At 47.1% G+C, this 22,934-nt stretch overlaps 1 protein-coding gene across 1 annotated transcript in view; it reads left to right on the top strand.

Moving 5' to 3' along the window:
- LOC136578717 (uncharacterized) overlaps nucleotides 1-22,934 on the top strand; it is a 91,425-nt gene that overhangs the window by 49,763 nt on the left and 18,728 nt on the right. The window contains exons 15-19 of the mRNA XM_066578893.1: nucleotides 350-1,670; nucleotides 3,412-3,706; nucleotides 18,413-18,862; nucleotides 19,376-19,969; nucleotides 20,221-21,702. Of these exons, the coding sequence (XP_066434990.1) occupies nucleotides 350-1,670; nucleotides 3,412-3,706; nucleotides 18,413-18,862; nucleotides 19,376-19,969; nucleotides 20,221-21,702 (4,142 nt within the window). The remainder of the gene's footprint in view (nucleotides 1-349; nucleotides 1,671-3,411; nucleotides 3,707-18,412; nucleotides 18,863-19,375; nucleotides 19,970-20,220; nucleotides 21,703-22,934) is intronic.

Genomic DNA, 22,934 nt, shown 5'->3' with positions numbered 1-22,934 from the left:
CATGCCCGCGGGGCAGAAGGGACCCGCTACGGATTCTCCATGAAGAATCCGTAGCGGGCCTGATTTTCCCCATGGACATGAGGCCTTAGTGTTCTTGCAAAGCTTTAGAGGGCTGAAATCAAACATGCAGTTTTTGGTGCAATGTTTTCAGCCATATGTGAATTCGAAAGGATTGGGGATGTAGGATGAAAGCTTCTACTACTCCTTTCTGGTGGATCCACTTCTGACGTTGGCTTAAAAAATAACACCAAAAGCTACATGTGCATTTCAAGCCAAATAGGAAAGTTAGAACTTTGTCTTTGTGGCTTGAAAAAAAAAAATCATGAAATCCATTTTTAATTCCAAACAGAAAATCCCAGTAAGAACTCTGAGGGAAACGTCATATTATCAGTAAGTTATAAAGTAGAAGATGAAGATATCCCACAGCACTCTTCAGCAGAAAACCACATTACCCATAATGTATACTCAGGACTTCACAGTACAGGTTTATTATCTAATCCCCCGAATCATGGGGGACCTTCTTCTGACCCATCACAGATTATTACCACAAGTACAGGTCAGGAAGGAGGAAAAAGGTTTCAGTGTGGTGAATGTGGAAAATGGTTTACAAAAACATCAGGTCTTCATATACATAGAAGAATTCACACAGGGGAGAAGCTGTTTTCATGTTCAGTATGTGGGAAATCCTTTACAGGTAAATCAAATCTTGTTATACATGAGAGAACTCACACAGGAGAAAAGCCATTTCCATGTTCAGAATGTAAAAAGTGTTTTCTAACTAAATCAAATCTTGATAAACATAAGAGAATTCACACAGGAGAGAAGCCGTATTCTTGTTCGGAATGTGACAAATCCTTTACAGATAAATCAAATCTTGCTATACATATGAGAATTCACACAGGAGAGAAACCATACTCCTGTTCAGAATGTGGGAAATGTTGTACAAGTAAATCCGATCTTGTTAAACATGAGAGAAGTCACACTGGAGAGAAACCATATTCATGTTCAGAATGTGGGAAACGCTTTACAGATAAAACAAGACTTGTTATACATGAGGGTATTCACAAAGGGGAGAATGCACTTGAGTGTTCAGAATGTGGAAAATGTTTTTCAGTAAAATCAAAACTTGTTGTACATAAGAGAATTCACACAGGGGAGAAGCCATTCACATGTTCAGAATGTGGGAAATGTTTTACAGATAAACCAGATCTTGTTAAACATAAGAGAATTCACACAGGAGAGAAGCCATATTCATGTTCACTATGTGGGAAGTGCTTTAGAGATAAATCAAGCCTTGTTAGACATGAGAGAATTCACACCGGAGAGAAGCCATATTCATGCTTAGAATGTGGAAAGTGCTTTACAAGTAAATCAAATCTTGTTGCGCATGAGAGAGTTCACACAGGGGAGAAGCCGCTTACATGTTTAAATTGTGGGAAATGTTTCAGCGAAAAATCAAAACTTGTTATACACGAGAGAATTCATACGGGAGAGAAGCCGTATTCATGTTCAGAATGTGAAAAATGTTTTACAAATAAACCAGATCGTCTAAAACATGAGAAAATCCACAGAAGAGAGAAATCCTATTCATGTTCATTTTGTGGGAAATGTTTTACAAATAAATCTGATCTTTTTAAACATAAAACAAGTCACACAGGAGAGAAGCTGTTGTAGGGGGTCAATCAAGTCTTGACCGTAGAGCGGATGCTGTCTGCCTCCAGATTAGTCTTGAGATATGGGTACCCATAGACGACACAAATGGACAACCACATGCTGGATGAGTTGTCAGAGTGAAGTGTGTTTATTCAGAGTATTACAGAAGTTATAGGGAAAAGTTTGCTGACGTATGATTTGATTACTGCGCATGCCCCAGGCATGCTCAAGGCTACATAACATCTGCAGATTTTTAATTGAACAATATATCTTTCAAAGACATTTCTTATATCAATGTCCGGTGACAACTGTATCAAAACATAATGTCCTTGGACGCGCTTCTCGGAACAGGAACAAGAAAACAGGATAACATATATGGGAGGATGGTTAATAAAAGTTCAGGGTCATATAGCGGGAACAGAACAGATAAGGAGTGAGCTTGTTAAGAAGAAGAAATTAAATGTATTTTCTTATTTTCATTAAAAGGGGAAGAAAGTCTAGAATTAACCCCTTACACATGTATTTAGCAAAGGCAAAGAATACAAAATGGAGTCGCTGTAGTCAATAAGGCATAAACGTGAATTAACCCCTCACATTCCCCCGTTTTGGACATGGGGTCAAGACAAGTATGACTCCTAGTCCATAAACACGTGATTCATATCGGCGAAGAGAAAGCTTTTTCAGTACTTTTAGAAATACATGAAATTATAACCTTAATTGCTCTATAAATGCATAATAAAATCATCACAACTTGTAATATACTTTGTAGGATCCCCATAAACCAACCTCCTAAACCAGAAAACCAATTGGCAGGGTTCAAAGAACTAAATGTGTTACCCCACCAGCTATCTCTGGTTTCTGAGTTTTCATTTGTCCATGCAAACAGTTCTTTTGACGGAACAGGAACAGCCAAGAAAGGAAAACCAGTGGCACTAGGTGTGTGTACAAGTCCAACAGTACTTGGTGGTGCCTAACAAGGTGGTTTTGGGCATTGTCCCTTTGCACCCTCTCACAAGGGCGAAGCATGGAGTGAAGAGTCCAAAGTCCATCAATAAACAAAATGTCCTTCATTTTCCTTCTCATGGGGGGGGCAAAGGTAGGGCGTGAAAAGTCCATTAGTCCTAAAACAAACAACAGTTCTTTACAACTTTACTTAAAGTAGGTGTGGTCAGCAGGACTTGACAAGGCCCTTTGACTCTGGGTCCTAGGGATTTCCGGACACGTCTCTTTGCGACCACTCAATCTCCAGGTTGTAGGGAATGAGATCCCTCTAGGTTGTCTGGGCCTGGAATGGGAGAAAAAGACTAGATTCTGGGTTACCATTAGTTGGTCACACAGGTGCTTTACATATCCGGCTACTATGTCATAGCCCTGCTGTAGGGCTTGTGGATGATACAACCCCAATCTTGGCATAAAGCCAAACAACATTTCCTTTAACTTAAGCGTACCATTTAGTCTGTTAACTTTGTCTAAACTCTGCAGGTGTGAAGTGTGTACCTTTGTTTGAGTCAATCACTTCCGGTATCTCGTATCTGCGGATTACCTCATTCATCAGCTCCTGTACGATTACCTGCTTATTTACTTTGATAACAGGGTAGGTCTCCGACCTGGAAAGACATCAACAACAACAAGCACGTATTCATACTTCCCAACAAGTGGGAGCTGAGTGTAGTCAAATTGCAATCCCTGAAATGGGTAGAGTGGTCTAGGCAAGTGTTATGTGGCAAATTTACTTCTGCCCTGTTGCTTACGGCAAAGGTCATGCAAAATTGGACAAGTGATGATGCAGCAACTTACAGGAAACCCAGGAGCCACCCGTCCGTGTTCAAGCGTCGATCTCATTGCTGCTTGGAACGGAGTGCTGGATGAGGCAAGCATCGCCACCATGCTGAAGGAGGTGCTAGAAGGCCTGGAGTACCTGCATAAGAACGGCCAGATCCTCAGGGATGTTAAGGCTGGAAACATCCTTCTGGGTGAAGACGACTCCGTGCAGATCGCAGATTTCGGCGTCAGTGCATTTCTAGCCACAGGAGGCAACATTGTCAGGAATAAAGTCAGAAAGACCCTTGTGGGCACGTCATGCCGGACGGCACCGGAGGCGACGAAGCAGGCCAGAGGACACGACCTCAAGGCGGACATCTGGACCCCCGGTAGGTGTGTCTTTCCGTGCATTTGCTGGGCCATCATGGGGCACAGGGACCTTGGTAGGCAAGTTCTGTTGACTGTTCGCCATTCACCGTCCCATTTCTGCTGCTTGTATTTGTAAAGTCTTTAGCATATCAAAAGTCCAATGTTTGTATCAAAGTAATTCAAAGTCCAAAATTATTGTTAAATTCTTCTTTTCTTCCACGGCTTAAGGGCCGCTGCCTTTGCTGTGTGATCTGTGATGGCGTTGCCTCTTGTTTCTCTGCTGTAGGAATTGGTGTGAGCTTTCCACTTTGTCACCGCTGCACCATTCTTAACTGGTTGTCTGGCCTTCCATGGTAGGCCGTAGTCATGAGCTATGCCAAATGCATACTGGGAGTCAGTGTAAATGTTTGCCGTCTTACCTTCTACCACTCCACACGCCTCAGCGAGGGCCTGTAACTCCGCTTCCTGTCCTGGGACATGCGGAGGCATTCTGCTTTTAGGACATCTTGTTGCGTGATCACTGCTTATCCAGCGTGGAGTCATCAATTACCCTGGTACCATCTACAAAAACAACTCAGAATATACCGTACATTATTAACAAAAACTTTCAGTTGACATAAAGAGGAGACAGTGTCTACAATTACATCTTCCTGGACATGTGCCAGGGGGTACTGACGGACCAAGGGGGCTAAGAGCTTGTTCCTCTGCGTACGTAAAAGTGAGGACGGGTAGAGGTGTCGCTTGGTCTGCTGCCATCCGACATAAGGTCGGGTGACTTTCAGACCCGGGGTGTATACAAGCCTCACCGGACGGGTGAAGTTTGATACAACCTCCCAAGGGTCCCATCACGCAATTCTCAATATGCTTTCAGGACCTTCCAGCATAAGGAAGCGAGTGAGGTATCGTGACCCTTTAAACATTACCTCAAGCGGTTCAGTTTCTGCCAGCTGAATTGGCACTTCTGAAGCCCCTTGCACCGATTACCGCTAGACAATCAGGCTGGTATTCTATTTCAAATAGATCATAACCTTGTTGTAAAAAGGGAAAAGAAAAAATTAAAAATTAAAAATTCAAAAATAGCTTTAAAAATAGCTGACCTGCAATACCTAGATCACCTATATCTTCTCTCCCCCCCTTTTGAACTAGGGTACTTAGTTGGAAGGGTAACCGAGTTCAAGGTAGTAGCAACAGTGAGAAGAATGACAGGAGCACATTGTAGCTGGATTTGACGGGCCAGAAATAAGTGCTTGGGTTGCACTTGCGTGTATATGCTCCGGGTGTCATGGGGGGGTGAGGACCACTAGGGGGAGTTGGTTCAAGACCAACTCCGAAGATTTGTTAACCATTGCCTGTACTGCTGCCACCGCACAAACACATGAGGGAGCTCCTCGAGCCACTGGATTCTGAGTAGCATCCAGGTGGCCGTGGTCGTCCCCTGTGCTTTTGTGTCGATACTGTCACCTGGTCAGAAAATTCAGTACAGAAAAGAACAACGGATGAAGTATAAAAGGGTGAGAGAAAAGAATAAGTAGTTGTATAAGAGCGAAAACAAAGTGGACCAATGGGGGCAGTATGAAAACAAGGCCCAGAAAGGTGCGGAGTTTGGCAGCAGGTGTAAGTACAGGTATGGCTGTCCGTACGTTTCTTCTATAGAGCATTCTCAGAAACAGTATAATTATGACTTGTTGGCAGGCTGCCAAATTATCAGCACACAGCGCCTACATCACACACATTATGCATACATTACAGTCTGAACACGGGTCATTAATTCTCATCCGTTCATGCGGTCAAGTCTCATTCAAATATTAGTAAGAGTTCACACAGGACGTAAGGGTATGATGCAACTGTAACACACATTTAGCAATTATGCACACGTCCGACCAGTTACAAAACTGACATTTACACAAAGAACAGCAAAAACAGCAAGATTCATTGGATTCATTACGGGTTTCATTCTATTCAAGCAAGCAGGGTTACTCGTTCAGTGTTCTCCACTCTAATCTTTTTGGCCTTGAGAGGCACGCATTCCTCTATCTCTCTGGAACAGAACTAAGATTTTTGGAAAACAGCCAGAATATCCAGGCTCCAAACCACACCAATCAAACCTGGACGGCAGAGGAATAGTTAAACGCTCACACAACAAAAAAAAAGGACAAAAGACCAAACGTATGACAAAAAATTAGATTACATAACATGAAGACACACAATATCGGTTATTTGACACATAATTATTCACAGATTCTACATGAACTTGCTTTATGTCCCTAGGGACACAAACTATAAAAGAATTCTCTTTCTCTGATAACTACCGTATCTACACGTATCTTACTCCTTCTATCAACATACTTTCACCAACTTTTGCTTATCTCTGAATCTGTGAGACTTTGTGGGTCTCAGATCCCCAAAATTCTAACTTGCTTTGTCTGTCCTTTGTTATTTCTCTAACTGTTTCCATATAGGCATACTCTTTGCCTTAAACATTTCTACTATTTCACATGAATTTTTGAGACAGGATTTGTAGCCCCAGTGTCTATAAGGAAGGGCACTTCCTCACTTCATATGGAAACAGGCTCGAGAGTCTGAGTGCCTCTATCCTCTGTTTCCACGGTAGGGATACTGGGGCTGGATCGCCGGGACTTCATTGGGACGGATTCGGGCGACGCGGCGTTGTCACTGGGTGTGGCGCCCTGATCCGTCTCCTGGTTACAAGGTTTCTTGGGACAGCGGCAATGCTTGGCCAGGTGGCCTACCTTGCCGCAGTTGTAACACTTGCGTGTTTTGTTTTTGGATTTGTCTTGGGGCTGCACCTTCCCCCTCTGGTTGCTATAGTATTTGACCGCCACTGCAGGGCGCTTCTTATCCATAGCAAACCCTACTGCCTTTTTATACAAGTCTCCGGGCTTGGCTTGTCGCCAATCAGGGGTGCATGCTTTTATTTTACTTGCTAATGATGGGCCAATGCCTTGCATGAACGCTTCACACATCATTGGGTAGTACACTTCATCTGTACGGAGGGTGAGACCCATGTCTCTAGCCTTTGTTTCTAGTCTGCCAAAATAACATTCAACGGTTTCATTCTTTTCCTGTTTACACATAGTTAAAGCTGTTTGTTTTTGTAAAGGGTTTTGTTGTCCGCACCTGGGACAATGCCAATAAGGTTTTTTTTCTCTTTGGGGCTCTTGTGGTGGAGTTGCAGCGGTACAACTCTGATACTCAGGAAGAATTTCAGAGCTGCTTGCGGTTGGTAAAATCGGGTGCATTCTGGTCGGATCACGCACCGGGGGTGGTGCATACACAAGTATGCCCTCAAACACCGGCTCACAATCCCACCGTTCTACGTTTGCCTTTCTACTATATTTGATTATGGCCTCTACTCCTTTATCTAGACCGGCGTCTTTGATAGCTTTCTTGTGTTTTGTTCCGTACTGCCGCCAGAACTCATAGTTAAGAGTTCCTGCCTTTTTAAGCCCTATCAGCTGGTAAACTTTACGGGCTTGTTTATAACTGTCCTCCCCCTCTCTCTCCCTAATTATCTCAATAGGGGTCAAGAACTGAGACCCCATACTAATAATTGGACTTGCCATTTTTGATTCACCGGTAAATCTGGCGGTCGCGATGACCTTTTAAGTCCCTTCTGCCAGGTCGCGGCTGGCAGGACACTATGGACTTCGATGTCCGCTATCTCTACCTCAGTCCTTCGGGTAGATCAGGACACAGTCCCTTCTGCCAAGCCTACGGCTGGCAGGGTATGAATATTCACTTATTAGTATTATGGACTTCGATGTCCGCTATTTCTACCTCAGTCCGTCGGGTAGATCAGGACACAGTCCCTTCTGCCAAGCCTACGGCTGGCAGGGTATGGATGTTTACTAGTAGACTTTTTATGGAGAGAGAGGAAACCACCTCTCACCTTTATACGCGGCCTCTGTGATCTTATAACAAATGACAGCTAGGAAAATGAGTGCGGCAGTCAGAGTACAACAGAAAGTTATCAATTCAATGGTTCCAGCAGACAGCATGGCAATATACACATGTGGGTTCTTTCCGTCTAACACGGTTACTAAGAACACCGTAAGTTACACAGGCAGAAATATTCAATACGCATGCAGCGACAAACCTCTCTGTCGACACGTGGATTTTGGAGACAGGGGGGCTCAGATCTTTGAGTGATAAGTCAATGGCTTACCTTACACCGGTGTTTTGTAGATCTGAGGTCCCGTGTCCCCTAGTCCGGATGGTCGGCAGGCAGGGTTGTCAGATATTGGCTGCAGGTAAGGAGTTAAATTCTGGCCCTCGTTGGTTGCGCCAAGTAATGTAGGGGGTCAATCAAGTCTTGACCGTAGAGCGGATGCTGTCTGCCTCCAGATTAGTCTTGAGATATGGGTACCCATAGACGACACAAATGGACAACCACATGCTGGATGAGTTGTCAGAGTGAAGTGTGTTTATTCAGAGTATTACAGAAGTTATAGGGAAAAGTTTGCTGACGTATGATTTGATTACTGCGCATGCCCCAGGCATGCTCAAGGCTACATAACATCTGCAGATTTTTAATTGAACAATATATCTTTCAAAGACATTTCTTATATCAATGTCCGGTGACAACTGTATCAAAACATAATGTCCTTGGACGCGCTTCTCGGAACAGGAACAAGAAAACAGGATAACATATATGGGAGGATGGTTAATAAAAGTTCAGGGTCATATAGCGGGAACAGAACAGATAAGGAGTGAGCTTGTTAAGAAGAAGAAATTAAATGTATTTTCTTATTTTCATTAAAAGGGGAAGAAAGTCTAGAATTAACCCCTTACACATGTATTTAGCAAAGGCAAAGAATACAAAATGGAGTCGCTGTAGTCAATAAGGCATAAACGTGAATTAACCCCTCACACTGTATTCATGTTCCCTGTGTGGGAAGTGCTTTACAAATAAATCAAGCCTTGTTAGACATGAAAGAATTCACACAGGACTAAAGCCGTTTTGATGTTGAAGATGTAGAAAATGTGTTAAAGTCAAATTAGCTTTTGAAGCTAAACCTAGAATTAACTTTGAGAACAAACCACATTATTTTTTTTGAATGTGGAGGAAAAAAAAGGCAACACATCAAATTTATTCAGACATTTAAACCTGGTTTCTTTTTGGGTGGAATTCGCCTGGATTTGCCAAATACCCAAATTATATTTCCCTGGGATCCATGGAGGAAAAGTATTGTGGATATAAGGATGAAAAGAAGAACCTTGTCTGTTTTCAGTTACACTGAATTACCACCACGGGCCTCCCTTTTTTTTTTTTTTACTGTTTTTATAACCCCATCCATACTGTAGGGGAATCCAGAGTAACAGAAAGAAAAGTAAGGACACCCCATATAAACTTTATGTATGAATACGGATCAAATATTGATATATTCACATATGTTAAATGTGATGGAAGTGAAGAACAAAAAACAATAAATTGAATTTGCAATAATTTGTTAAACGTAATAGATTCACATCTGTCATTTCTCTTTGAGGATCAAGTATGCGGGTTCGGCACAAACGGCCTCCAGCTGTTATTATAAAGCCTTTTTCGCACTTGTATACTTTGGTCAGTTGTCTACATCGGTGCATATAAGCCACAACTAGGATTAAGTCCAAAACGTAAAACACAGCAAATCTTTCCGTTCTCCTGGGTTATTCTCTCGCTAACAAACCGCAAGAACTTCTTCATTGTTGTCTGTTTCCTAATGAAAGGGGATTGATGATTTACTCACAATTTTTAATGGCTCCATATAAATGTTATGTGGGTTTTTCTGCCCATACATGCTCTTGTGTGAGTTTATAGTTACTTAGATTAAATGTGGGTTTATCGGTAAACCATGTAAAGTCTGAAGACACTGGATGTTCATCAACTGAACTGTGAAACCATAAACCATATGGTACAGGTTTCTCCAAATCCATTGCAAGCAGCTCTTGGACTACAGACACGTGATATGGCTGCAGTTTTCCTTTTTTGAAATATAAAATAAGTGCCAGTTACTTGAAATAGTCTTGCACACAGACGAGAGAATCGCACAATTTTCTCGCGATGCAATAGAGCTACAGATTGCATGTGTTTGAAGCCCATGCTTTCCAATGGGTTCCTTCACATTAGTGATGTTTTGTCTGATCCTATGTTGCTAGAAAAAAAACAACCACGGCATGCTCTATTTTTCTGCTGTGTTATTTTTTGTAGCCCATGTGTCCCTATGGAGCCTCCTTGTTTATCGCATTGCGTAGCACGAACTTGCGATTTTCGTGCTATGCAATGCATTTTTAACATTACAAACTCCTATTAACTTTCTCTTGATAAAATCACGGGCAGCAATGTCATGTAAGATTCTTCACAAAGGCATCACTGACGCTACAAAATCACGTGTACAAAACTGCGATATTGCAGTATTTTTGTAGTCGCGATATCACTGTCGCCCGTGTGGCAGTAATTGCAGCTGTATTTTAGCGGCAACACTTGGGCCTACTAAGGATAACTCGCAGAAAAAGAAGCCAAGTAAGCATCACCTGATACTGCAGGGCAGCCCAATCTCCACATCCCCTAGTAGCACGCAGGCAGCCTACTTGCAATATGAGAGAACTGAATGCTACTAGGGGCTGTGGTGATTGCGCTGCCCTGCAGTATCAGGTGATGTATATTTGGCTTCTTTTTCTGTGAGTTGTGTCTTTGTACATTTTTTCTCTCACCTCTGATTTTATTGACCTACTAAGGATCAACCAAAGCAAAACATGGAGTACAATAATTACTATGGTGATCCAAGTTCAATTCAGTTGAACTGCAGGAGGTCCAGGCATTGCAGATGATCAAGGGACATCACACCCTCACTATTACAAAACGCCAGTGATTGTCTGTTTTCTAAACATCCTCTCTGATAACACGCTAGAGTCAGGGCAGGTCAGCACCTCCAAGGTGTACAGTGCAAGTTCGTGCCACTTGTCCAGCTTTGACACCCAATAGTTGCATGGAGCAGAGGGATCACGGAGGACGTTGGTACGGTCGGCTATGTACTCCCTCACCATCTTTTTACACTGTTACCTCCTACTCAGCCTAGACTGGGGAGTGGTGACATAGTCTGGCTGGGGTGCCATAAAACTGGCAAAGGCCTTGGAGAGTGTTCCCCTGCCTGTGCTGGACATGCTGCCTGTTCTCCTCGTTTCCCCTGCTAGTTGGCCCACTGAACTATGTCCTCTACCGCTAGCGTTATCAGATAGGAACTTTAGTATCAGCTTTTCCACCAGGGCCTTGTGGTATTGCATTACTCTCGTTCTCCTTTCCTCTTCCTTATACCGTGGGTCAAGAAGGGTGAACACCCAGTAATCCGTGTTGGCCAGAATGCGTCTAATGCGAGGGTCACGGGAAAGGCAGCTTAACATGAAGTCCGCCATGTGTGCCAGAGTCCCAGTATGCAACACATCACTGTCCTCACTAGGAGGATGACTCTGTCTCCTCCTCCTCCTCCTCTTCAGCCCATACATGCTGAACAGATGTAAAGGAAGTAGCATTGGTACCCTCTGCAGTGTGGGCAGCAGTCTCTTCCCCCTCCTCCTCCTTCTCCAAAACGCGCTGAGAAACAGACCTGAGGGTGGTCTGGCTATCAAGCAACGTATTGTCATCCTCCATTTACTGTTCTATCCGCAAAGCGTCGGCCTTAATGCTTAGCAGCAACCTTCTCAGCAGGCAAAGCAGCAGGATGTTAACGCTGATAATGGTGGCATCGCTGCTAACCATTTGTGTTGGCTCCTCAAAGTTTCCTAACACCTGACAGATGTCAGACATCCATGCCCACTCCTCTGTGAAGAAATTCGAAGGCTGACTACCACTCTGATGGGCATGTTGCAGCTGGTATTCAACAATTGCTCTACACTGCTCATAAACCATGGACAAAACGTGCAAAGTTGAGTTCTAGCGCGTGGGCACGTCGCACAACAGTTGGTGAACTGGCAGCTGGAAGTGCTGTTCCAGTGTCCTGAGGGTGGCAGCATCTGTGGTGGACTTTCTGAAATGTGCGCACACGCGACACACCTTGCTGAGCAGCTCAGACAATTGTTAAGAAAGCGCTGAACCACCAGATTGAACACGTGAGCTGTGCGTGGCACGTGTGTTAGTCTGCCAAGCTGCAGAGCCTCCACCAGGTTACACCCATTGTCACACACGACCACGCTTGGTTGGAGGTTCAGCGGCGAAAGCCACAGATCTGTCTGCTCCGTCAAACCCTGTAACAGCTCTTGGGCGGTGTGCCTCTTGTCACCTAAGCTTAGGAGTTTCAGCACGGCCTATCGATGCTTCCCCATGGCAGTGCTGCAGCCCCTCGAGCTACCGACTGAAGGCAACATGCTCACAGATGGTAATTGAGAGGTGGATGAGGAGGAGGTGGATGGGGGGGGGGGGGGTTGGAGGAGGTGGCATAATAAGCCGGAGAAACCATGACCGAGCTAGGACCCGCAATCCTCTGTGTGGGTAGCATGCGAGTGGTCCCAGGGTCAGACTCGGTCCCAGGGTCAGACTCAGTCCCAACCTCCACCAGGTTAACCCAATGTGCCGTCAGGGAGATGTAATGTCTCTGCCCGCCAGCACTTGTCCACGTGTCGGTGGTTACAAGGACCTTCCCAGTAACCTCGTTGGTGAGGGCACGGTTGATATTCCGTGACACGTGCTGGTGTAGGGCAGGGACGGCACAGCGGGAAAAATAGTGGTGACTGGGGACCTAGTAGCGAGGGATGGCCGCCGCAATGAGGTTGCGAAAAAAACCTCAGTTTCTAACAACCTATATGGCAGCATCTCCAGACTCAGCAGTTTGGAGATATGCACGTTTAGCAATTGTGCATGTGGGTGGGTGGCTGCATATTTGTGCTTGCGCTCTAATGTTTGTGCTATGGACAGCTGAACGCTGCGCTGGGACACATTGGTGGAGTCAGTGGAGAACCATGCAGGTGAAGGGATGGGTGCAGGGTGGGAGATGCTCGTGCCTGTGTCCTGGGAGGGGGATTGCATCTCCGTGCCAGCATGTGACACAGAGGAAGAGGCAGTGGTGTGACCTAGAGGCTGTGAATAGCCTTCGTTCCACCTCGTCGGGTGTTTAGCTATCATATGCCTGCGCATGTTGGTGGTGGTCAGGCTGGTAGTGGTGGCTCCCCTGCTGATCTTGCTATGGCACAGGTTGCACACCACTCTTCGTCGGTCGTCCGCGCTCTCATTAAAAAACCTCCAGACCTTCAAACATTTAGCCCTCTGCACAGGAGCTTGCCGCTAAAAGGTGCTCTGGGGAACAGTTCGGGGATTACTTGCTCTGGCTCTGCTTCTCTCTCTAGCCACCCCACTGCCTCTTCCAACCCGTTATGGTGCTGCACTTGCCTCCCCATCTGAAGCGCTGTCTTCAGTAGGCTTACCAACCCAGATCGGGTCAGTCACCTCATCATCCACCAGCTCTTCCTCTGAATCCTCAGTCTGCTCCTCCCTCAGACTTACTGCCCTAACAACAACCTCACTCACAGACAACTGTGTCTCATCATCATCATCAACAAATACCTCTTGAGACACTACTTGGAAGTCCCCACCCTCATCACCCTGAGACTGTGAAAGGTCCAAATTTTGGGCATCGGTCCCGACAAACTCCTCAGGTGGCTCATGAACTGTTGTTTGCAACTCAGGGAAGGGACCTGAGAGCAGTTCCTGTGAGTATGCCTGTTCTGAATCTCTCCTTTTCCTGGAGTGACTAGGCTGGGAGGAAGGAGGATCAGCATGAGGATTCACAGGTCCAGTCTCTTGGCTAACGAGAGTGGACTGCGTGGAAGACTCGGTGGTAGACAAATTACTGGACGCGTTATCCGCTATCCACATCATCGCCTGATCGTACTGCTGTGGTTTTAATAATGGTGTACCACGCAGGCCTGCAAATTGTGGGATGAAGCTAGGGAGCGTAGATACGCAGCGTTCTACTTCTCCCTCAGCAGCAGGCACTGCTTCACCCCGCCCAGGACCTTGGCCTCTGCCCACACCCTCATTCGAACGCCCACGTCCTCATCCTCGACCCTTACCCCTAGTGTTGATCATGTTGTATAATGCACTGCGTCAAAATGCTACGCAAACTGCAAGGTATTTTGCGTATGCTTTAAGCCAGAAATAGACAGTGTAAAATGTGTACAGTCTTGTTATATAGTACGAATCGAGAGGACACACACTAAGGGTATTTTATGTACGCTTTAAGCCAAAAATATACGGTGTAAAATGAGTATAGTCTTGTTATATAGTGCGGATCAACAGTACATACATTTGGACCTATCATAAAAATCCTTTCAGCCAAAAACAACAAAAAAAATGAAAAACGAGAGGAGTTTTGTTAGTTCCTATATAGTCTGTGTACACCAGTAGCAGTATACTGTATAGAACCGGTAACAGTATGCAGTATACAGCCGGGATGCTTGTGAATGCTTTGTGCCCACTACTGGTCCCAGGCAGCCAAACTGATGATACACAAAAGGGAGTTGTAGTCCTAAAATGGACTGTTTGGTTCTTTGAATATGGATCCCTGCCTTAACGCTCCTTCTAACCTACACTACCGCTCTCCCTCATTCACAGCAGTTCTGTGCCTCAGCTAATCCAGCCTCTGCGTGAGGCGAGCATCAGGTGACCTGAGTTTTTATGATCCTAGGTCACCTGATCCGGCCAGCCATTCACTGCTATAGACGTGCACAGGGTTGGCGCGTTATAGCAGGCGGTGCCAAAGCCTTCCCTGCATGTCCATTGGCTAAAAAAGCCGCTAAACATGGCGGGATGAGACGGCAAAATTTTCTCGAGCACCGCATGGTGCTCGCTCGAGTAACAAGTACTTTCGAGTATGCTAATGCTCGAACGAGCATCAAGCTTGGACGAACATGCTCGCTCATCTCTATTTGTTACCTATCTCCAGCAATCCTGGAATCGTGATAGCCTTGCTTCCATTGGCCCCGAGTCATTGGTGCTTACTGAGGTAGGTTAGCCTTACTGAGCACAGTTGTAGGCTAGGAGCAGCACCCACTTCCCAAGAACTTGTGAGCTTAAGGCCGATTTCACACAGGCAACATAATCCCGCAATTTTCTAGCGATGCAACAATGCTACAAATCGCATGCATGTGAAGCCCATGCTTTCCAATGGGTTTCTTCACATTAACGATGTTTAGTAGCCTGCGACATTGCGAGAAAGCAAAATCGTGTGTAGCTAAATAATAGCGCGATTTGCGATGTTTTGTAGCCCATGTTTTCCATCTGGAGCCTTCCTTTCTGTTGCATCGGACGAAAATACGGTTTTCGTGCGGTGCGATGCAACTTTTACAGTAGGAAATCCTACTGCAATAAGCTCTAAAATAAGCCCTAGCTGCTTAGAAAAAAACAAAAACTCACCTAAGAAGCGTTGTTCAAGCAAGTCTGTCCGAGCGTCAGGCTTCATGGGAGACGTGCAGGAAGCTGACAGCGCCTGCTAGGTGATGTATTCTTTTTTTTTATGCAGCCAGGTCCTATTATCGGGATAGGGCTTATACTTCAAGCACCCCCCCTCCTCCGAAAATCCCAGCAAAAAAGCGCTACAAAATCGCAACGTTGCAGTTTTCCCATGTGAAAGAGGCCTAAATGTTATACCCAGATAAGGCTGAATGCTGCCTCCTGGATGCATGATTATATCAGAGGGATCTCTCTTGCTTATATCTGCACTGGAGCTGGGAGAGGTGCCTTTAATCTCTCCTCCCTCCTGTCCTTACAGAGGTCAACCTCCATGTGTGGTGTCATGACTGGACGGTGTGCAAAAACACTTTACTATTTTTTTTTAACTCATGTTTCCAAATTTAAACTTGCACAAAGTAGAGAGTGCATTCACCTGTATTACATATCCCCCCCAAAAATGAACATTCCCTTTTATTAGGTATTCAAGGTTTATGTTTACATCACATGACTATGAAATGAAGAATGTAATTATTATAAAACATTTTTTATGAAATGTGTGTGCCATCAGCTTCAAACCGAGCCCAAGATGAAAGTTCTACCATAATTAGAAGCAAAGTTATGAATTTCTATTGTTGATCTGGTAAACTAAAAATGTCACCTTTGCAACCCTAATGTATGAATACTGCGCATCACTGAGGGCTAAAATGTTACATCTGTAAATTACTTTATGCCCTCTACTATCCTAACGAATCTCATAAAAATCTGAGACCGTTGGGTTGAAAAGTTCTTTAGCATGTGATTACCTTACTGTAGAGGGAGGCAGGAATCCTCACCCACTATATACAGGGTGTAGTTAAAAAGACTGATCTAACATTATATCTCAGTACTGGTGTCTTATACTGATATAGCAAGAACATATTTGAAAAGAAAGGCATGCATGCGCAACACAATGGTATGGCGCACTGGGGGTCCCGGAAGATGGATTTCAATTTTGTGTTGTGGCTCCTGTAAGAGAGCGTAAAACCCAATAGCAAACTTGAAGAGCAACATGTGAGAAGCAGACATCCGCTTTCCGTGTCTCTTCCGGGACCGCTATGACTCAAGTATGGAAAGCGTACTGGAAGTGGTCTCCTGCTACGATAATAGCAAATCATCCAGCAATGAGCTGGAGCGCTCCATCATGGGAACAGGTGGTGTCACGGTGGTTACAGTCCATAATCCCCCCCACACAGCTGCACTACAGTAAATGATGGAGGACTGGCTGTTATATGCTGGGGTCGGTGTTGTGTGGTGCAGGTCCCCCAGTGGGAAGGAGCTCCAGGAGTCAGGAAGGGATTACAGTAACACTTACTTATTGTAACTTCAAGTGGTAAACAGGGTGAAAACACAGTCGGCTTCCATCCATCCAGCTCAGCAGATGACGACACCACTGCTTATCAGAAAATTCCTATCCTGCTTGTCCAGTATGAACAGATACAAAACCCCGGTTACATCTAACCGGTAGTAGGGGTGAGGGTCCTGCTCCAACGAGCTAACATAGTGCACGGTATGGCGAGGTGGAGAGCGTGGGATGCTATACACATAGACAATGGTCAGGCCGTATAGTTGCTGAATCGGTATGACTGCAGGGGCAGTTTATGGTGGCTAGCAGGGATTGCAGTCAGTAGATCAGGGCGCATGTTATCAGGTGGCGTACAGAGGGGTTTGGTTTAGGAGATGGGATATGCTTCCCTGAAGAAGTGAGTTTTTACGGCATGCCTGAGTCATGGATTGCCCGGATAGCCTTTGATAGTGCGTTCCAGAGGACTGGTGCTGCTTTGGAGAAATCTTGGAGGCGGGAATGAGAGGTTCAAAATAAAGGGGCGCTCAGTATGGTTTCGTTAGCAGAGCGGAGAGCCCAGGCTGGGTGATAGATTGAAATGATGGAAGCAATGTAGGGCAGCGTGGTGCTGTGGAGAGCTTTACGGATAACGGTAGTAAGTGTGAATTGAATACAGGAAGATGAGCCTGGTGTTACCGTGCAGGGCGGCGCGGGGTCCCGCGGCCAGCGCGCGCCGCTCCGGCGTCCTGGAGCTCTGACGTCAGGGCTTCCCCAGCGACGTGGGGTGGCCGGCGTGCAGCGGCGTGGGAGTGTCCGCCCGTAGGGTGGCGGCCGCGCTCCTCTGTCTCTCTTGTACCGTGAGTGGGGGAGTTGGCTCCTTCCACTCTCCGCCACTGGGCAGAGTTCTGTAGTTATAAGGCTGGCAGTGACCTGAGCTCACTGCCAGTTATTGGTTCTGTCAGCTCCTAGTCAGTCCTGTCTGCAGTTCTCAGTCAGTTCCCTAGCTGGTTCTGTCAGCTCCTAGTCAGTCCTGTCTGCAGTTCTCAGTCAGTTCACTAGCTGGTTTTGTCAGCTCCTAGTCAGTCCTGTCTGCAGTTCTCAGTCAGTTCCCTAGCTGGTTCTGTCAGCTCCTAGTCAGTCCTGTCTGCAGTTCTCAGTCAGTTCCCTAGCTGGTTCTGTCAGCTCCTAGTCAGTCCTGTCTGCAGTAGTCTCAGTCAGTTCCCTAGTTGGCTTGTCAGCCTCCTTTCCCCGCTTGCCTTATGCTTAGTTTTGTCTGTTTGGTCACTCCATCTGCCTTCCTTGTCGGTACTCTGTCCCCCGTTAGTAGGTCCATCTAGTGCTGTCGCCAGGTCCCTAGCCAGGGTAGGGACCGCCGCCCAGTTGTCTGCCTGGGGTTACCCAGGTCGAGGCAAGTAGACAGGGACAGGGGGTGCGGTAAGTTCAGGGCACCCCATCTGGCGCTCGGGGGGGATCAGAGTACCGTAACATAATAACTGGCTCTTAAAACTGTTTTCTATGGAGGCGATCAGCTCCCTCGCGAACCAACTGCAAGCCCTGGTGCCGGTGGTCTAGGATTTATCTGCTCGGATAACAGCCCAGGAGCAGCGAGGGTTGTCGCAGAGCCCGACGCCTCGACCAGTCCAGACCCCAAGTGCCCTCTTCCTGAGGTGTTTTCTGGGGAGAGGAACAAATATTTTGTTTTCCAACAAGCTTGCCGCTTGTTTTTTCGGATGCGCCCCCGTTCCTCCGGGTCGGAGGCCCAGAGGGTCGGGCTTATAATGTCCCTGCTGCGGGGCGCTGCCCAGACCTAGGCTTTTTCCATTCCTGAGGGTTCCCCGTGCCTGCAGTCTGTGGACTCCTTTTTTCAGGAACTCGGGGGTATCTTCGATGAACCGAACCGAGCGGGATTGGCGGTTTCTTGGTTGTTGGCGTTACATCAGGGGTCGCTTTGTGTGGAGGATTATTGCTCCAACTTCAGATGCTATGCGGGTGAGACGGCATGGAACGATAGCGCTCTGAAAGACGTTTTCCTGCAGGGCCTCTCGGATGCGGTAAAAGACCTGTTGATTTCCCAACCCGTTCCTGGGTCCTTAAAAGAGGCTATGGAGCTGGCAGTGAAGGCAGATAGGAGGCTCAGGTCTTGGAAGCAAGATAGACAGGCCCGTAGAGTCAGGGAGGTCGGTTGTCCTGTTCCCTCTTCTTCCTTACCAGTCTCGGTTCCCGAGCCCATGGAGGTGGACCCGCTGGACCCCAAAGAGCGACGCCGGATTCGATTGTTGCATCATCTCTGCCTCTACTGCGGGAAAGCTGGACATCGGGTGATAACCTGCCCCCTGAGGCGTCCTCGCTCGCAGGCGGAACCGGCGGAAAACTCAGAGTCCTAGGCGATTGTAGGGAGGATCGTCTAGGACTTCAGGTACTTCCTAAGCTTCTGGTACCTTGTCAGGTTAGTTTCCGGAATTTTTCCTGACCAGGGCAGGCGTTTATTGATTCCGGAGCGACCGCTAACCTGATAAGCCTGTGTTTCGTTAGACCCCTGATGGCTGAATTGGTGGCGCTGAAGACACCAATTCGGTTTACTAGCATTGATGCTACCCCTCTTGCTACGGGCCTGGTACAATGGAAGACCCCAGTGTTACAGTTCACGGTGGGGATTCTCCACTCGGAAAAACTATCATTCCTGGTGATGGAGAAAATGTCGGTAGACATGGTACTAGGGATGCCGTGGTTGGCGTTGCACAACCCCCAATTCAATTGGACCACCCGGGAACTGACTCATTGGGGACCATCCTGCCATGGCCATCTTGCTCCCCTTCCTCTCTGCTCAGTAGATGCCACGCTCGTTCCGGAATACTTGTCGGACTTCTGGGATGTTTTCTAAAAGCCTGTCGGAGACCCTGCCTCCCCACAGAGAGTGGGATTGTGGGATAGACCTTATTCCAGATAAGCCTATCCCTAAGGAAGCCATTTTTAACTTATCCCGGTGGGAGCACGAAGCTCTCAAGGTCTATATTACAGAGTCCCTGGCCAAAGATCATATCAGGCCATCTCGTTCCCCTGCTGGGGCGGGTCTCTTCTTTGTCGAGAAGAAGGATGGGACATTGAGGCCTTGTGTTGATTATCTGGCCTTGAATCAGATCACAGTCAAGAACCAGTGCTCTCTGCCTCTGATTCCTGACGTCCTGAATCAGGTGGTGGGAGCCCACTGGTTTTCTAAACTAGATTTAAGAGGGGCTTATAATTTGATCCGAATCCGCGAGGGGGATGAGTGGAAGACGGCATTCAATACCCTGTTAGGACACTTTGAATGTCTTGTGATGCCATTTGGCCTTTGTAATGCCCCTGCGGTCTTCCAGGGGTTTATGAATGCGGTCTTTCACGACGTCCTGGGGTGGTTTTTAGTCATCTACCTCGACGACATTCTGGTATATTCTCCTGACTGGGACTCTCATGTGCAGCACCTTAGGTTGGTACTAACCCGGTTACGTACCAGCTATTTATCAAATTGGAAAAATGTCTGTTTGGCACTCAACAAGTGTCCTTTCTAGGGTACGTAACTTCTCCGACTTCCGTGCAAATGGAGTCAGATAAGGTGGCAGCTATCTCCCAGTGGGTCCGACCAGGTAATCTGAAAGCACTCCAACGGTTCTTAGGTTTTGCGAATTTCTATCGCAAGTTCATTAGAAATTACTCGGTCATCGCTCAACCGTTGACCGACCTTACCAGGAAGGGGGCTGACTTGGTAAGATGGTCACCTGAAGCCCTGGGGGCGTTCGATCGTCTCAAAAGGGCGTTCTCGGCCACCCCGGTGCTCGTCCAACCTGACCCGCTACTCCCCTTCTTCGTGGAGGTTGATGCGTCTGAGGTGGGGGCTGGCTCTGAGTTGTCCCAGGTGGTTAGCGGGAGGGCTGGCTACAGTCCATGTGCCTTTTTCTCACGGAAGTTCAGTTCGGCAGAGCGGAATTACGATGTAGGCAATCGAGAGCTATTGGCCATCAAGTGGTCCTTAGAAGAGTGGCGTTACCATCTTGAGGGCGCTAGACATCCCGTCACAGTGTACACCGATCATAAGAACCTAGTATACCTCGCCAGCGCTAAGCGACTCACCGCACGTCAGGCCAGGTGGGCATTGTTTTTTTCTAGATTTAACCTCGTAGTGACGTATTTCCCGGGGACTAAGAATGTCAAGGCTGATGCTCTCTCGCGGAGCTTTGGGTTGCCAGAATGTGAGTTGCTGCCTCCCGAAAATATCCTGGAACCTGGGGTTGTGGTTGCGGCGGTGGACTCTGGGCTCATGCCCCGCCTTCAGAGTGCCCAGCAGGACGCTTCCCCAGGGGTTCCAGAGGGCAGATGGTTTGTGCCAGAATTATTACGCATCACGGTTATCGAAGAGTCCCACTTGTCAGCTTTCGCGGGTCATCCGGGAGTGCAAGGGACTCTGGATCTCTGCTCCAGGCTCTACTGGTGGCCTGGCATGTCTCGTCAGATACATGACTTCGTAAGGGGGTGCTCTGTTTGCGCTCGCGGCAAGAATCGCCGGCGGCTTCCGGATGGTCCTCTGAGACCGTTGCCTGTGCCGTCGTGCCCCTGGTCGCACCTTTCGGTAGATTTTGTTACTGACTTGCCAGAGTCACAGGGGTTCACCACTGTTCTGGTGGTGGTGGACCGTTTCTCGAAGATGGCCCATTTTGTGGCGTTAGAGAAACTTGCCTCGGCGATTGAATTTGCTCAGGTCTTCGTTAAAGAAATTGTTCGCCTCCATGGAGTCCCTGAGAACATTGTTTCCGATCGTGGGGTTCAGTTCGTGGCGCAGTTTTGGCAGGCCTTTTGCAGAAACCTTGGGACTTCGCTTTCATTCTCCTCAGCATTCCACCAGCAGACTAATGGTCAAACTGAGCGGAAGAACCAGGATTTGGTGCAATATTTAAGGCTGTTTGCAAGCGAAAAGGCTCATCGGTGGGTTGAATTTTTGCCGTTGGCTGAGTTTGCGCTGAACAACCACACCAGTTCTTCCACTGGGGTCTCTCCGTTTTTGTGCGTTCATGGCCAGCATCCCCGTTTCCTTACTTCTCTTCCTACCCCATCTGCCTGTCCTGCAGCTAATGTCGCCACTGAGGAGCTGCAGGGGGTATGGAAGGAAGTACAGAAGAACCTGGAGGTAGTGGGGTCTCGCATGCAGTTGCGCAGTGGGAGAAGCCTCTCAGTTTCGGAACCTTACAGGGTGGGTCAGAAGGTGTATCTGTCATCCAGGAACCTAAGATTTAAGGTCCCATCCTTAAAGCTGGCGCCGCGCTTTGTAGGCCCTTTTACCATCACGCATGTAATTAACTCGCTCGCGTACGAACTTGAGTTGCCAGCCATGTGGAAAGTGCATAGGGTTTTCCACAAGTCCTTGTTGAAACCCTTTGTCCCTTCGCGGAGTTCTGTAGTTATAAGGCTGGCAGTGACCTGAGCTCACTGCCAGTTATTGGTTCTGTCAGCTCCTAGTCAGTCCTGTCTGCAGTTCTCAGTCAGTTCCCTAGCTGGTTCTGTCAGCTCCTAGTCAGTCCTGTCTGCAGTTCTCAGTCAGTTCACTAGCTGGTTTTGTCAGCTCCTAGTCAGTCCTGTCTGCAGTTCTCAGTCAGTTCCCTAGCTGGTTCTGTCAGCTCCTAGTCAGTCCTGTCTGCAGTTCTCAGTCAGTTCCCTAGCTGGTTCTGTCAGCTCCTAGTCAGTCCTGTCTGCAGTAGTCTCAGTCAGTTCCCTAGTTGGCTTGTCAGCCTCCTTTCCCCGCTTGCCTTGTGCTTAGTTTTGTCTGTTTGGTCACTCCATCTGCCTTCCTTGTCGGTACTCTGTCCCCCGTTAGTAGGTCCATCTAGTGCTGTCGCCAGGTCACTAGCCAGGGTAGGGACCACTGCCCAGTTGTCCGCCTGGGGTTAGCCAGGTCAAGGCAAGTAGACAGGGACAGGGGTGCGGTAAGTTCAGGGCACCCCATCTGGCGCTCAGGGGGGGGGGGGGGGGGGAGGAGGGGATCAGAGTACCGTAACACCTGGCTGCTGCATTCAGGATGGATTGGAGAGGGTAGAGTCTGGTGCAGGGGAGGCCAATCAGGCAATAATCGGGCCGGGAGTGGATGAGGGCAATTGTGAGCATTTTTAGCGTGTCCACTATTGTTATTTCAATACTATTTAGATATAGCGCTGGATCCGTCTTTTTGACTCCACGCTGTGTGTGTGTATGCATGTATATGTATATGTATATATGTATATATATATATATGAAAAAAATGGTTGGGTAACGTGTTAGCCAGTAGAGCAATGTGTGATTGTTCTCAATGAGAGAAACCAAATGATCTTGTAGATCTGAGACCTTTTAATGGCTAATAAAATTACATAATGTTACAGCAACCTTTCG

Source organism: Eleutherodactylus coqui, chromosome 9 (genome assembly GCF_035609145.1).
Source record: "Eleutherodactylus coqui strain aEleCoq1 chromosome 9, aEleCoq1.hap1, whole genome shotgun sequence".
In the NCBI taxonomy this organism is placed as follows: Eukaryota; Metazoa; Chordata; class Amphibia; order Anura; family Eleutherodactylidae; genus Eleutherodactylus; species Eleutherodactylus coqui.
This window is presented reverse-complemented; position numbering and strand designations above follow the sequence as displayed.